Raw genomic sequence first — 17,387 nt, forward strand, 5'->3', positions numbered from 1 at the left:
TGTTTTCTTGGAGAGTTTTTGATGGGGGTCTTCAAAAGTTCAGCTTGGGAAAAGCTTAACTGAACTAAAATCAGAGAAGAAGAAATGTCATAATGGCATCGATATTTTTGGAGGTATTCCCCTTCTGTTCAATATTTCTCATACTTTCAGTTTCTGGTGTAAGTTTATCCCTGGTGGCAGCAGCACTATGGATGGATACAGTTTCTGACTGGCAGGGAAATGGAAGTGCTATCTTGGTCAAAATCCAGCCTAAAATATGCTAGACACAAGTGCAGGGGCACAACAAAAGAGGGATAAAATGAACAGACTAAATCTGGGCCAAGAGATTACTTAGTGAGGAGCTCTCCAGACAGAATACATTGTAAAACAAATTTGAGAAGCTATCCTTCAAGTCAAAGAGCCCTTTTAGATACCAGGAAAAAAAATCCCTACAATGAAATAAAAAATAGATTTATAAAACCACAAAGTGGAAAACAAAGATCCAGGCCAAACTAATAGCTATGGCAGCATGGATAACACTGAAATCAGTGTTTTGGATGCAAGAGATCAATTAGCATCAAGAAACTGTTAACTGTTAAAGTTAATACTAGAAATAAGGACTCCAAAACTACTGCTGCACACTCAAATCCCACAGACTGGTACTGTGATCACAGCGGTCAAATATTAAAGCTCAAATGTTTAAATATAATGTCCAGGATCATCTATACATCAAATTAATCTTGTAGATCAAGAGAACTGCAAAGACTTTGACAAAAATCTTCTATTATTTGCACTGAGAAACAAGATTCAATCAGCAAAATTCATGAGACAACCCTGTGGTGTCAAGAATCTTACTAGTTAAAAGTTCTTACTTTCTCCTCTTGTTTTTTATTCCTAGGCATAAAAATTTTGCAAAAAATCACCACTCTAAGCTCTGTGTAAGCAAGTTTGTTTCCAGATGAACATAATAATGAAACCAAAGCAGCAAGGTTTCACTGATTTGCTTCTTAAGTCACTCTGAATATATGTACTGAATATATATTTTGGGTTAATGGCATACTTTTCCTGAGGTTCTTAGGACTTTATATTTCAGATTAGATTAGTGTTTTATAGCATAATGAAACTTTTGTAGTTAAATGTGATAAATAAAACACCTAGGCAGCTTCTAATAACTTATAATGATGATCTGATCTCAGGAAAATTGAAATGAATTTTTGAAGATTGAACTAATGGGTAAGAAGGGAAGAAGAAACGAATCACTGCCATATAAAACCATCACAAGATGTAGCCAGTGGCCTTTATAAAAAAAATAAAATGGAACCAAGCAAATTAATGAAAATAATTATGAGACAACCACACTGAAGACCCACAAATCCACATAATTTGTGTTGGAGTGGAAAGCTGAAATTGTGTATGAGTAGTGGGAGAAAATACCAGCCTTATAAAAGTAATTATAGGACTGGATTTACAGCCTTTTCTGGTCCTCAGTATATTAAAATGCCATGAAAGGAACACTTAGCACTTTTTCTGAAAATGAAAGTTGGATTAAAGAGCCTTAATATAAGCTAAAAGTACATTTAGAACTTAAAGAAAAATCAGCCAAATCCCTCCACAGAAGAAAACTTGTTATCCTGGCCAAATCAAGTAGCTGTCAGAAATTTTTTGGCATGCCAAGGTTATACTGAAGGGGTATCCACCTCAGTTTTGTCAGACTGTGCATTCAAATGAAAAGCACAAATTTAATTGGACTCTGTAGTTGATAGTAAGCAAGTGGAAAGAGTCTTGGCACCTCTCAGAGCAACCACATCATTCTGACTTGTAAAATTCTAAACAGGAATTCTTGAAAAGCTAAGCAAGAAGTAAGTAGTTATGCTAATTTTGAGGTGCTGAAGTCTGACAAATACACAAAGAGAGATGACTCTACTTGTGAAATTGGATGTTTTTTTAAAAAAACCTACATTCTTCATGGTTTTCATTGAATTCTTCTAATGTGTCAATCCATACTGACACTATTTTTGCACAAAATTCCTAAATTGCATGTTGGCCAAATTAAAATTCTTGAAGGCATCCCTCTGTTCCTGTTTGTAGAGTACCTTTTAGCTCCAAGAGAGAAAAAAAGTGGTAATCCCTTTCTTATCTTGCCTGAGTGGGTAAGGCACTTACCTAGAGTATAGGAGTGTTTAATTTCAGTAGTAAGAGCATTACCACTTTTCCAATGCTACACTAACACATTCTATAACTTTAGGAGGTTATCTGTTTCTCCCATACCTCCTTGTTATGCACCTGCACTATTCTGTAAGAAAAAGGGATTCATAGGCTGCTTATGTATTTCTATTATATATACACATACAGAGCTCCAGGATTTTGATATTAGAATTTTCTTTTTATGAGCATAAAGATCAAGAGAAGACACAAATTGCATCTTTGAGAAGCATCTAAAAATCTCAGCAAAAGAATGGTAGAAATAAAATGTCATCTGAGGTGGCACAAGTAAAAGTACAGAGACTAAAGAGAGAAACTTGGGGATCTTTGGTTCTCAGGAGCAGTTCCATCAGCAGTGAATAAAACTCATTCCATTATAACCTTTTCTGCATGAGAAATTTATGTGATCCTTATAGCAGTAGTCAACTAAAATCCAAGGAATTATCTGCAGCTGTTATAGCTGCAGGACACAGAGGCCTCTATTGTTTAGCATACTAGTCAGTGGTCTGTATTTCAACACAAATTAACATGTTCTCAAACTATCTTTCTGGAACAAAAGCTGTAGTTGTCTCCCACTTCTCTGCTACCTTATCAGTGGACCCTGGAGAACCATTAATTACTCTCTATGTATTCCTGATGTGATTAAGCTTAGTTACAGGTAAAACAATGCTCAACAAGAAAGAAAGAAAGAAAAAAATCAATCAGCAAAACAACCAAAAAGCCCAAACATCCAATACCCCACTAAAACTTCAAATTCACATTTAACTTTTTGAAGGTAAGAGTATTTCTTCAATCCTCATTTCTTTTTGAAGATTAAAGGAAAAAGGGAGAAGAACAGCTTTGGCAAAGTTTTGGCTGGAGCAGGGAACAGTGGTCTTAGATTTCAGGATTGTTTAAGGGGTGGAGTTCAAAAGAAGAGAACAACAACAAAGACCATATTTTAAAATTGGGGAGGAGCTAATTGTATGAAAGAATGGAATGAAGGAGCTTAGAGCAGATGTCTGCCTGTGCCTCTATGTTTTAGGTTTGGTGGGAAGACAGAGGGAAAGGACAGAAGCAAGGTAGTGTGCTGAAGAAGGGCACCACCAGAAATTTTCACTACTGCCATTTAGGCTGAATAATGGTGGATCCAGTCACATATAGAAGGATCAAGGCAGTAGTCAATGGACTCCTGCATATATTCAGGTGAAGGGGGTGTCTGTGGTAGAAACTGAAGGGTCTGTAGGAAAGTTATTTCCATGTTACTCCTGTCAGCAGAACAGCTATAGCATTCTTTATTAAAATTTATAAATTCTGTTAATTACTTTTTCCACAATGTAAATATCTAGTTAGAAGGACTATTTAAAAGAATTACAGAACTAGTTAAAAAAATTGTTTCAAGGACACAGGCAAAACAAGGATAAAAGTGGATCTGTGCACAATTAGTTGAACAATACCTAGTAGAGACATGGAAAGGCTGACCCACCATCATTCCTGCCTCAGAGATAGCTAAACAGTAAATGTACACCTGGCAATATCTGTTTCAGCTTTAAGTAGAGAGCAGGAGAATCCACTGGAAGATCCAGTGGGAGAGTATAGTTCCAGTAATACCTATGTGGACTGCAAACACACATTTCAAACTTTTTCTTGGACAACTGCTTATTTAGTGCTTTTTCTTGCATCTTTACTGGAACAGCCCCAACTCTGGTGATAGGAATGAGAAATTCTGCTATGCACAAAATCCCCATTCAAGAACAAATTTGATCCTGCTAATAGCATTTAAGAGGACCATAATTACACAAAGACTGTTGGTTATCAGTTGGAAGTAAGGATTAATATATGCATCTGTGTTGTAAGATCAAATTTTTTTGAAAAACAAGAGAATAGCTACATTATCAGAACTAACAAACTGGGAAATGCTGTAAATGCAGTGAAATATTAGACTTTGTACATAGTTTTTGGAACATTAAACACTGCAGCCATAGACAAACTGTTCAGGTTATGTAGGCTATACATTAAATTCTCTACTCCTCTCCCCACCTCCAATAATAACAACTCAATAACATCCTGACATAGATGATGATGAAGTTGAAGGCAAAGAACTTATCATTCAACAAAAGAAAAAAATCTGCAATGCTGACTATTTTTGGTGTGCTTCTGAAGCACATTAACTAGATATTCAACTATTTCTCTTCTGGTTTTGCAGATTTTAAGCAATTTGACAGAACAAATTCTTTCTTATTAAGCTTACTCATATGGGGTGGCAATCAACAAAAAGTAACAGAGCAACAAGAAGGAAATAAATTAAAGATGGGGAAATAAACATAGCATATGAAACTGAAATTTTTTCTTAAGATTTTGGTTAAGAAACAATTCTCTAGCTTATGCAATGAAAGTCCAACCAACATGCAGTGAACCAAATTTGGTCATTAACAGCCACAGATGATAAATCAAAGGCAGTTTTGGACTAGCTTTATTTTCAGTCTTAGATTTCTGATTTCACAAAGTTTTGTGCCAGGCTTACACCTAATATTTCTGAGTATGATCATTATTAGTTTCAGTAGACCACAGCTTACTGTAGTGCATTTTAAGATGTCAGATTCCTGATTCTCAGTGGCGAGGTATGTTACTATTTGTGGTGCCTCAAATCATAAATTAATAAAATCTGAGGCTGTAAAAGCCATGTTTAAAAATTAATTGACATGGCATGGCACAAAAAACCAAAGAACATACCTGCTTGTGGGACAGGATGAAGAGAATTAGAGGCAAATATCAGAAGCTGCCTCTGTGATGCTTTTCTGCTTTTTTCATTTCTTTCTTCTAATGTCAATGCATTAATTTTTTTTTCAACAAAGCAGCCACCAAATATAAATGGTTATACATCAAATAAAAATGTTATTGCCATAATTTGCTGGCACAGTTGCAATGTTCCAGTGAAAGCCTTCCATTAGAAGAATAAAGCGAACACCAGCACAGAGTGGTTTTGTAAATGTTTCTGTTGTGAATTCATTGCTGAAAAAGTACAGAAACCAGTAATCTAATCAAAAGAAACAAAGTTGCTTCAGATGTGCTAAGTTCAAGTTGAGGAACAATATTATCCAAACAGAAATATTAATGTTCTGCATTTGAAAGTCAAGAAAGAAAAGTAACACTACTTATATCATTCTATTTTCCACCCGAAGAAGGAGTATGTGTTTTGGGATAGTAGGAAACAGTGCTGACCAATATATAAGGTGAAAGTTTTTTAGTTTAATAAGGAGATAATTTCAGCTTTATTGGAAAACTGAAGTCAACAAAGTCAAAGCAATTATGGCATTTGTGAGCCAAGAGTAATATACTGCAAGTTTATTCTAATGCCAAAGAGCAAGTTAATAAAAATCCCAAATCAATTGTCTCTTACTGCACAAAATGTTTCATGCTGCATTCAGAAACTAATTCTGTACAATGTCACAGAGCCTCACATTTTTACAGCAACTCTGAAGTTTCTATGAGCTGGAAAAAGGAAGAAATGCAACACTTTGAGCTATGAAAATGTACAGAAATTACCTAAGCCATTGTAAAGCTCAAGAGTGACTGTACAAATACTACTGTAGCTATATCTTTCACAGCACTATGTGATTATATTGAGCAAATTAATACCATTAGAGTCTTTCAAAGAAAAATAACTTAAAAATTAAAGGAATACCTATGGAAAAAACCCATAATGTCTATTCTTTTCTATAGCCTTTAAAATGAAGGCTACTGAGAAGATGAAAGAGAATAAATAGGATAAATAAGATAATTTGATCTCATTACCTTGTCTTTGTAGCAAAGCATAACTATAGCAAACTGTGCTCATAAAGTGCTCCACCAGGAGGACAATGTCCCTCTAAAATATAACATAACTGATAAAGTTTACCAAAGACTTTTAGTTTTTCTTTTTCCTCTCCAAACTGAATAATAAAAAAGTATTCAAAATAGGAAGGTGATATTTTCCTCAAAGGAAGGAATCCCTAGAACATGATGTAAGACAGCTCCATAAGAAAACCACCAAACGAAATGTACAGGTTTCTGCCACATTTGCTCTCAGCAATGGGAAGATCTTTTCCCCTTGACCTTCAAATTTTGGACTGCTATTACGTTACTACACATATACTAAAATGAAGAGATAAAATCAAACTACAACGTCAAAAGACATTTATTTTACGTGCAAAAAGGTAAAAAGTTGTCATCCACCTCATGTACAACTGAATTGCTGTATTAACTTCTTAAAAATTAAGGGCAATAAAAAAAAAAAAAAAAGAAAAAAAAGGAAAAGACACATAATGAAACTTACTATCTTATTTCTAAAATAATTCAATATCTTATGAGAACAAGACTTAGTAAAGCCTTAGTAGTTTAATATCATGAGGCTAATTTCAATAGATAAAAGAATTCCCAGTCACATTGGTACTTACCCACTCAGTGCTTGCACTGCATAAAGCTTGGAAGCATCCAAGGAACTCCCACTTACTATCCGAGCCTTTAATAAAGACCAAAAAAGGGACAGTTACTCAGTTGCCTTTAAGCAAGTCTTGGACAGAATTTAACTGCATCAAACATACAACACCTAGTATGAAAATGCTTAGCAGGGTCAGCTCCAGGCCAAAGCTAGAGTAACTATGGCTTTGGAATACATTTTGGTAGCATTCAGCATCTAGTGAAACACAGTGGAAGAAGCCATGGAAAGGCAAGGAAGTACTTCCCAAACACTGCTGTCCTTTAAGTCCTATGGTGTATGAAGTGTAGATGACAATTGGAGGCAAAAATCCCAGATATCATGTTTGACAGTAGCAGACCATTTGTTGGCAATTATGATAAGCACAACAGTGAGGGTTACCCTGTTTAGAATGCAACACATTTGCAATACACTCAAGGGAGAACAAAAGAGTGGAAAGCTGGGAAAAAACATGCAAATTTCACAGTCAAAATGAAGGAAACAAAGAGGTCAAATAAGTCACAAACAAACATCAACAAAATACATGATCCCTATATAATAAATACATAATTTTAAACCTTTTCATCCACAGAACCGCTATCTGAAAGAGAATTGGGAAGAAGGGGAATGCAGGTTAGATAAAAATAGTTTCTGAGCAGATACCTTATGCTATAAAAAACTGTTACTGTTTTATTCAGCTAATGAAGAGCAGAATCCAAGTAACACCTGAGTTTAGTTGGTTCAAGGCAGCAAGACCACCATTACTACATTTAAACAAGCAAAACTACATTTTGAGTAGATAAGAAACCCTGCCACACATGCAGAACTTCGTGGTAATTCATATCCTGTATCCCATTTCCACATGATTTTTACATTTAGGTTTTCAAGGAAAATGAGTGTTTCTACTGAGAATATATAAGAAAGTTATCACTTGAATTGCTGATATTCTCCTCTGTATCAGCCATATTCCTATAATGATAGAAATTACTGCCTAAATGTCAATAGAAGACCTATAACTGCGAAAGCATTTCATGATAAGAAAATATTTAGTGACAAGAAAGAGTACCCTTATTTTATTATCTTGTCAATTTAAAACATTTAAAATCATATTTACATAATATTCTGCCAATAGGTGTCTCCTTTGGTTTTTTGGGGTTTTTTTTGACACTTTGTAGTAGAGGACATACCTGAAACTGCAGTGTTTTAATTGTCACCTTACTGATCTTTGCTTTTTTTTTGGAGTCCAAAAGGTGAAGATAAAATCTGATGAATGAGGGAAACTTCAGGCTGGACATCACTTGTGAAATAAGATGTCTCATCAGAGTCTGTTCCTGCGATCTACACCTTCTTCTAGAATATCTGATCATAGTATTTGTAATACTGCTTTTAAAGTTGCATAATAAATCTCAATATTATTTATGTGAAATGCAATTTTTAAGGAGTTTTCAGGAATTTTGCTACCAGCTGCCTAAAAAATTACATAAATTATATTCTTATTTCAGTTGTTTGCAAAGTTATATTAAAAGTACAAAATTGTTGAGACCTGTCTTCCACATTAAATGGAATTTGGTATTTCAGACCATGAGAGATGGATGTGAAATTTTTATCATCATTCCTGGGTCTCAACCAGCTTTACCTAATTTCACTATACTTCCCCTACTGGAACTTAATTTTGCCTAAATTTAGGAAGGAGAGCAACAATAAAAAATTAGGAAGGAAAAAAAGGTATTATATGTTTTTTTGCTTTTGTTTGCAGTTGCTATTTTAAAAAAGCACCAATCTAATGGCCTCTTTATTCAAGAGAAATTGCATAAAGCAGACAACTGACGCAAATTTCCCAAAATGAGATTTTGAGAGCATCCCTTTTTTTGGGTAAGAAATGACTACATCTTCAGAGACAAAATTTGTTTGAAGACTTTGCTGCATATTTCTTCTTCCGGCCTCACCATGAGAGAAATAATCTGAACTGTGGAAGTGCTGTCCATGCATGAGAGCAGCAAATCAAGAAGCGTTCAGTCACCAAGGAATTAGCTTTGGTAGTCATTAGGCTACCAGAGTAGACAGCAACATTCCTTGATGTAGATAAGAAATGAACTGTGATTATGTAAGAGACCACTGAATATATTTTCAAAGCAGGGATTCAAGGCTAGACATCTCAGATTATACTGCTGATTGACAATGATTTACTTAAAAGGGTTTATCTTCATATAAATTCTTCTGTCATCCACACATTCTGTGGCAAACAACTAATGTAACAAAGTAATGAACACACTAAGAACAGTGTAAATGCTGGTTTCATTTAGTGTGTTTCTCCTTAGATTTTTATTTTATGTGAAAAATTAGTACACTAAAAAATATCAGTATAGCTTTCATTTTATGCCTCTTCACCCTACACAGTTTTAGCTAACTGGAGGGTGCAGTGGTATGCATGCAGTGATATTGCTCCATACTTGTTGCAATTTCAGCTCAGTGCATTCCATATATACAGCTATAAAGTGGAATGATGAAGCATACGATTGTCATCTAGCTACTTACTATTGAAAATCATATTTTATAATGTTAAACATGTAAGGCAAAAGGAAAATCCACTCCACCTCCTCCCCTTTTTTTTTAGGGAGTCTGATAATTTTAAACTCAATTATATTCAATTACTTAACTGGTGAAGAGTCAAGAAAACTTTGTTAAGGGTACTGTAGTGGTAACAATGTTTGCTTCTGTTGTTCATTTAAACTTACATAATTATAACACCTATACAGAATAAAAAAGGCAGCATATCATTAATTGCATTGAGGAAAGCATGATGATAAACTGTATCACATGACATTTCTCCAAATAAGTTCATTTTCTATGCGGAATTCTTAAGGGAGTCAGTGACAGAACACAAGAACTTCAGGAAGGAAAAGACAACCTTAAGGAATATTTAGCAAGCCATATTTTAAAATGTACTTGCTTAGCTAAGAGGTTCTCTCCAGCTCAATACCATTCTTTATTTCTTTACCACTTATTTCTAATCCTCCTTCACCACCACCACCACCACACTCTAAGCATCCCATAAAGCAACATAAACCTTTAGGAAAACAAGAAATTAAAAATGTTCAGTAGTGAAAATTTGTCTTTAGGGTTCTGCTAATAGGAAGTTCCAAATACTAAAAGGCTGTATAACATTCAACATACCCACTAAATTCCTCCTTCTCTTGAAAATGGTTCACAAGACTCCACTGGGGTAAGTTAGTCCCCAGGCAGGGGTGAAGGGAGGATCAAGTGAGGGAGGCTTACTTGGCATTCTTTCAGACTCAAATATTTTTTCTGTCCACCTATCAGTTTAAAGGTTTGCAAGAAGTGCTTATTAACATTGTATAATTACTATACAAATTCAGGCTCAAAAGTAACAGATCTTATATAAGTTGAACTTTATACTGTTAACAGCTGTTTTCAAATTAACACATGGATTTAACCATTTTTAATAGCACTGTTGCCACCTGTAACTTACCACACAACACAGGAACTGATCATACAAGATAGTTACTGTTTCCATAAGAAAAAAAACCCCAAACTCTAGAGTATGTTGGAGAGGCAGATTCTTCCATCATAAAGGTAGACTAGCAAGGAAGTTATAGAAGTGAAGACAGACTTTTACTTCTGTAGCTTGTGATACCAACAGAAATAAACCAAGTCAATAATCTCAGTTGTCAGCAGAGACATCTGTATAAAAGGCCAGAAGATAATTCCCCTCACCCTTGTCATAAGTGCCCTTCAAACCATTTTTCATTATTTTACTTTTACATTGATGTTTACATTTTTCTGAACTTCATCCTAAGACACTTTCTTCAGTGACTGCAAAAAGCAGCCCCTACAGCCCCTGCACCACAGCACAAGAATTGTAATGAGGTCATAAAAGCCTAAACTGTTAGGAAACCCCAGCAGTAAAACAGCATTATGTATGCTACCCTGATTTTCCGCTCTTAAATGTATACATAATTGCATAACACCAAATTGGAAAAAGATTTAAACTTCATTATTCTCTTGAAGTACCATTTTAATCTTTAATTCTGCAAACCAGTTACAACACCAAACCGACATAATTACATCATTCCTGGAAGCAAACCATTTAGACATAATACTTGCTGGAATTAGATGAAAATACATCTATTCCATGGAAGTAGTAATGTACACATTGTCAGAAGTAGTTTGCAGTCAGAGCTGGACAATGCTAACTTGGGTGTATTGCTCAGAAAGGGTGAAAAGGATGAAAACCAGGGTCAAATAAAACCAGCACATTAAGGTAGTCTATCCAAAACAATGCCACAAATTAAACCATGCTAAAACAATTATTGCTGCACCCAGAAGCTAATATTATCACTACAGAAAAGAATATTCCAGTATGCAAGCCTAGAGGATGTGTTGCTGAAGTATATTCTAGGAAGATAAGACTGCATAATGCTTGAGAGCTAATATTAAAGCTAGAACATCATAAGAGATGAGTGATGCTTGTCTGACAAACAGAAGGTCAAACTTGACTAAAGCTTGGTTGACAGGAGAAATAGAAGAATTGCTGCTAGCACTTCACTAGCAGTGATGTAGAAAAATTATGAGTGGATACATTGAGAGCCAAAGCAAGAGGTCAGCTTGGTGAAGATAAAAACTGCATTTGTGTCTAACAAGGCAAAAAAAATTATTAAGAAAATAAATTGGTCTACAAATCTGAAACAAGGACATATTTTTTTTTCATCTCTGGTATTTAGAAACCGAGTCCCATTAGACATCTAATGGCTCCTGTTTCTTAGTGTCTTTCAACAACTACTAGATAATTCTACCAACTTCTGAAACTTACCTCTAAAAGAATAATTATTGATTATCAAGAAAACTACTTAATTATGGAATATTGTATGATACTACTGATTCTGAATTTTTGGTGATCTCAAAAAAATACAGTCCTCTTGAAGATCAGGCTCTATTGACAGTGTCTGGCATATGTATGCTTACTCACAGAATATTCAAGTAGTGTTCATGTGTCAAATACTGTAAAGCTCAATATATTTTGTAATATGATCATTCTTTTTAACTGAATCAACTCAAAAAAATCTCAGGATAATCCTAATGAAAGAAAAGTGATTGACCTTCCTAACAGAACATTAAAAAAGGGTTACTTTCCCTATTTCCTTTTATATATAGGAACTAACAGCTTTTATTAATTATTTTCCCAAATGATCAGCAAGATCTTAATCAACTAGATCAAGAAGCTTTTGCTCATTAACTATTGTTCATAGAAAAAGTGTGTTATCATTAATAGCAACTCAGAACATGCAACTCTGGAAAATTATCCACAGATATAGTGAGAGAGAATGATTCTTATGTTAAGGCACCTGTAAAAGGTAAAAAGATAAGGATGGGATGGGATGGAATGGAAGAATTTATTAGGGAAAAAGAAAACTAAGCAATAACAAGTGAGTACTGGAACAATAAATAAAAGGCTGGGAGTTATTCCAATTACAGCATACAAATAAAACCACTAGCTAGCATTTCTCTCTCTCATCAACATACATGCATCATCACTATGCATCTATGTCCTTACAGAACTTTAAATTTGAGGATTACTCATGTACTGCTCATGTCTCCTCTCATCCTTATATCCTATTACTTTCACTCTAGTGTGTAGCCAAAACCTTGTTGTGATAAAAAATTCATAAGGAATCAGCCCATCATGTATTTTTCCTCTCCAGCTAGAGAGAGAGAACAGGACTATCCAGTGTGGCTTTTGTGCACTAATAAATTATTTATACACCAAATCTTCTGTGACCTTACCTCATGCATTACTAGAATGAAAATAATTTTAAACTTTTTTTTCCTACTAAATTGAAGAAATAATATTACTGTATTACCTGCCTATATCTCTGGTTAGTCAGATTACTGCCTACCTGCTCCTGCCTTCATGGAGAGATGAAACAATCATTACAGAATACATTATGTTTTGGTTATATAATGAAGATTACCTCAAAGAATTAAATATACATGTAGTAATTTTCCAACCACACATAAGAAATCAGAAGTTGACTGTGAAGCAGATATAGGAGTAAGACAATAAAAAAAATTAAATTCATAAAAGTTCATAGAATTTGAAGTAAAATTACTATGGTCTCCCCTCCTGTTCCTCATAAAATCATGAAAAAGCCATGAAAATAGTTATTATTGCTCTTTTTTAATGCATACACAAACTATTGTCTAACACAGCTCTATAGAAAAATTATCTTCAAAATGTAAATCTATAACCTAGTGCAATTATTTGCATCTAAAAATGGATTTTAAAATAAAATTCCATACCAGGAATATTTAGTTGCTTGTGTAACATACTTTCCACTTGACTATATGGTTCATGTAAAAGTTATTGTCCATGTGAAAAAGAAACTTTATAGCAGCTCAAGTTTTGGATGCTCATTACTACTAAATGCAATTTTGGATAGAGGATCAATTCTTCATCTTTAAAATGAATGTATTAGACTATTACTTTTTTCAAGGCAGATAAAGAAAGTCAAGATTCAGTCAAGGTGACAATTAACCATCTGGCTAGCTACAGGAATTATGTGCTCCCAATTAAATGCACAGACAATATTAAAACTTTAGCATTGCAGTGTCTGTTAATATTGAAAGCCACTATATTTGTTTACTACTAGAGGCATTAAAGTTATGTATATGACTACTTTGAAGTCTGTTAACTCAGAAGACAAAGATCATAAATAAATCTGTGTCAACACCCCCTGTGAGTGAAGTTCCTTTCTATCACCTTTTCATGTATGGATGCTACCATTTACACTTTTTCCTCCTCACCCTTCTCTTTCCTTTCTGGGGACTAATTACTTGTTTGAGGGCTTCCTGGGAGTACAGATAAGGGTAGATTTAAAAACAGTTTAGACTTGCACTCTTGCAAATACATAGCAAGCTATAGGTAGAATACAGGAAGGAAAACACTGCTTATCAGGATGAATGCAGAACCAACGATTCCTTGAATACTGTAATATCTAAACACTTCTATGAATACATTTATAAAGCTATAAGGAAATCAGAAACAGTGGTCTATTTAGTTCCTTTTATAGGATTTAAATCTTGTGACATTCATAGCAATGTATTCATAGCTCATAAACGTTAGACTAAATATATTCAGAGAATTCCTTCAAAATTATTTTGTAAAATTTTATCCTTTTGACTTCCATGGGACTATTTTACCCTATAAACAAAAACAGACACAAAAAGAATATTTGTCATCAAATTCAATTAAAACATGATCAGCTACACTAGAGAAATGAATGTCCAAATCTAGTAAGAACAATGTTTTACTTAAAAGGCAAAACTAAAATACTATTACCTCCAGCAAGGATCTTCTCTTCCAAGTCATTCATTTGTTTCTTGTATGCTTTTAAAGCAGCTTCTTTAAATGATGGTCGTATTCTTTTTTTCTTTGAAGTTTCAATAAGTATCTCTTGGACATTCTGATTTTCATCTTCCCTTACTTCTCTGTCTGCAGCCACATCACTTTCAACTTCCAAGATCTCTTCACTGACCACACTGTCAAACTGTGAGTCACATTCCTCCTCTGGTAGTACTGCATATGAAGGCTGCTCATATGAAGGCTGCTCATATGAAGGCTGTTCCAGTTCATATTCTTGGACTTGCTCACTAGTTTCGCTGCTATTAGTTCTATTTTCTAGCTTAGCTAGGACTTGTTCCATTACCTCTACATAGTCTGTTTCATTTTCAGCAGGTGGTTCCATTAAGTCTTCCTCATAGTCTGCTTTGTAGCAATAAGGCTCAGCATAAACATCAGAATCAAGCGTTGTACTTGATTCATTTGCAGTAGACTGAGATAAAGTTCTAAACCTTCCCATAAAAGATGATCCACTGTCTTCATACCCACTCAAACTTTGTGTGCTTTTATTCCAGACTACTTCTAAAGCTGACTTAGCACGTTGAAGTGTAGATCCAAATTTGTGAAAGCTGAAAGTCTTATCAGAAAGATCTATGCTTAATCGGCTGTGCCATGATTTAGGGGCTGTTTCTTCAGAGTCATCACTTGGTAGTTCACTCTGACTTCGGTACATCATAGGCAACCTGTTTTGATTCTGATAAGAAGAGAGAGAATTTGTTTCCTGATAATCATCATATTGACCAGTCCATTGACTTTGTGTTTCACTATCAAGGCCTGGACATGATGGTGAGGTACCGTCGAGGGTAAAATCATAGCTTTCAGTATCATACTGGAGGTCAGAATTTTGGCACTTTCCAAAATCTGTCTGCTGATCTGAAGGGGTGCTCATATCATACACAAAAACTTCCTGTGTGGATGAGTCTAGGCCCAAACCTGCCCCTTGTTCCAGCTGATTCCAGTCTTTCCATGGGGAAAGATCACCACCTAAAGAAAGGTGAGAATTATCATAGTGGCTTCTGTCTCCAGACTCACATATTATTCCATTGCTTACTCCACTGCCAACAGTTTCTGTTTCCACTACTTCCTTTTGCTTTGGATACTGTTGTGTATCTTGAACAAAAGTCTGTTCCTGGGAACTACCATACCAGTTTGTAGAATCCTCTTGCCTCCGCTGCCAAAGTTCTCGATCAGAGGAAGACAAAAGTGAACTGCCATTTGTTCTGCTAAAGTATTGATTTTCTGAAAAATCCTCAGAGTAAGACTGACACAATTTTGAGAAATCTGACTCTGAACGACTAAGTTTTGGTGTTGCAAAGTCATTCTGTAGATGCCATAGAGGAGTCATATCTGAATAATAAGTCTTTGATTGTTTTTCTGTGTTGTCAAATTCTGGTGACTGACTGCCATAATTTCTTCTGTTTGTAAAGGTGCTGTCATCAGCAGCTCTCTTAAGGTCTTTAGTATTTGAGGACTCAATACTCCCCTTCGTATTGCTTTTTTTAATCTGAAGTGCTGATTTAGATACCTTTGCGTAACTGTTCTTATTTATATCTGATTCCAAGTCCCTATCACTGTCAGGTGACTCCCAGTCAAGCATTTTAGTTTTTGTCTCCACAGTTAAAATCTTCATATCCATACTCTCATATGTCTGCGAGGAAGGCAGTGTTCTTTCTTTTTTTTCTTTTATGTCATGGGAAAATATATCTGTAGAAATTCCAATGCCAGTACCCTTAAGTTTGTAAGACTTTTTTAAAATCAAATCTCTCTGTTGTGATGACTCAAAGTAAACAAGGATGGGTCTTGGTTTTGCATTTGGACAGTCTCTTTGTTGCCCCAGTCTTTGAGCAAACTCTATTTTAATAGTGCTTTGTGCCTCTGAGAACCCCATTTTATCTATTAATATTTTGTAAACTATGCTCCCAGTTTTTTCAAGTCTCTCTTCAGGCACATTTAGAAACCTCAGACTTGCTTTGTTTCCTGGGTGGCCAACCTGCTTAATGTAGTCATGTATGTCACGAGTTTCTCTTCTGGACTGTACAAACCCAGTTCGCAATTGTTCAATTTCATTTTGTACAACTTCTACACTACTAGAAATTTCATCAATTGATTGTTTCAGGGCATTAACATGTCCTCTTAATTCAGAGAGTTCCATTTCAATTTGACTTATGCCCTGAAGCTCCTTAAAGATCATTTCCATAACATCATGGGTTTGACTAATACAGCCTGTTGAACTAAAGCCAGGTTCAAGAGTATTTGATTTCTGGTGACGGCCAGTTCTGTCTAGAGATTTACTTCTTAAGCCCCATGTTTTCTTCCATGAACTTAGTTCTGAGTCTGAGGAGACACATTCTTGGCTCTTCTTCCATTTCCTTAGTTTTCGTAAAGCTCCCAGCTTCAGAGTGTGTAAAGTGCGTTCTCCATCAGAACTTCCATCGGATGGTGCGAGGCTGCTTAAGCTTTTTCTGTTGCGTCTGACAGGCATTGTGTGTGATAAGTATTCAGTTGTTTTGCTATTACTTTTTACTTCCCCTGGGGAGTCAGAATGTGAGCTATCATTTGAAGACTGATCTGGAACAAAATCTTCACTATTACTGTTTGTTACAAAAACGTGCTTTTGCAGTCCATTGGCAATAGCAACTCGGTAACTGAATGTTGGAGAAAGGGAAAATTCTCTATTACTTTCCTCTTCTTCAGTTGATAAGTTGCGAGCAGATGGACACTTGGCAATTTTTTTAACAGTGCTTTTCAAAGTGTTTGAAAATTTGGGGTTCTTTGTTTGCCCAATCTGAGTTAAATCTTGTTCCTTTTTGCTCTGACAATTCTCTTTCCTTTTTGTACTAGTTCCCGTTTTCTTTGTAAACATTCCTTTACAACTCTTATATATGTAAGATGAGATTAGGCTCTTTAAGAGGGCAGAAACCATAGAGTGTAACTTATATTAACCTTTCTCCACAAACCCCAATTCTTGATCCAGACAAGTATTTGTATCTCCAACAGGATCATCAGCAAATATTTCACCAACAGATAATATAGAAATATATACTACTGATGCTCTGATGCAATTTTTTTTCTTTCAATCACACATCCACGTGTTCAAAATGAAATCCTGAATGGGTTGTGTTTGTCTTGCAAAATCTCTCTGTTGAGCATGGCTTCTTGAAACGTCTAAAAAGGAGGGAATGACATTACAATGGCTACCAAACACAATGGAAGCACCCACGAGTTAAATATTTGTTTAAACTTTCCCCATAATTGTCTGAACAGAAATTTTCAAGAACAATTGAAGCTGAAAGTTCTAGGATAGTATTTTTAACATAAATGAATAAGATATACTTATATAGATACATGAAGTGC

General features: G+C 35.1%; 1 protein-coding gene across 2 annotated transcripts in view; it reads right to left on the reverse strand.

The window, feature by feature from the left end:
* The window catches only part of UNC13C (unc-13 homolog C), a 107,814-nt gene extending 90,731 nt beyond the window's left edge, over positions 1–17,083 (reverse strand). For both annotated transcript variants that reach the window (XM_030456876.1, XM_008492046.2), the window contains exons 1-3: positions 13,974–17,083; positions 7,195–7,217; positions 6,597–6,661 (exon numbers count right to left, since the gene is read on the reverse strand). In XM_030456876.1, coding sequence (XP_030312736.1) covers positions 6,597–6,661; positions 7,195–7,217; positions 13,974–16,956 — 3,071 coding nt within the window. In that variant the 5' untranslated portion in view covers positions 16,957–17,083. The remainder of the gene's footprint in view (positions 1–6,596; positions 6,662–7,194; positions 7,218–13,973) is intronic.
* Between the last annotated feature and the right edge of the window lie 304 nt (positions 17,084–17,387).

The sequence above is a fragment of the Calypte anna genome, chromosome 10 (assembly GCF_003957555.1).
Source record: "Calypte anna isolate BGI_N300 chromosome 10, bCalAnn1_v1.p, whole genome shotgun sequence".
NCBI classification, from domain to species: Eukaryota; Metazoa; Chordata; class Aves; order Apodiformes; family Trochilidae; genus Calypte; species Calypte anna.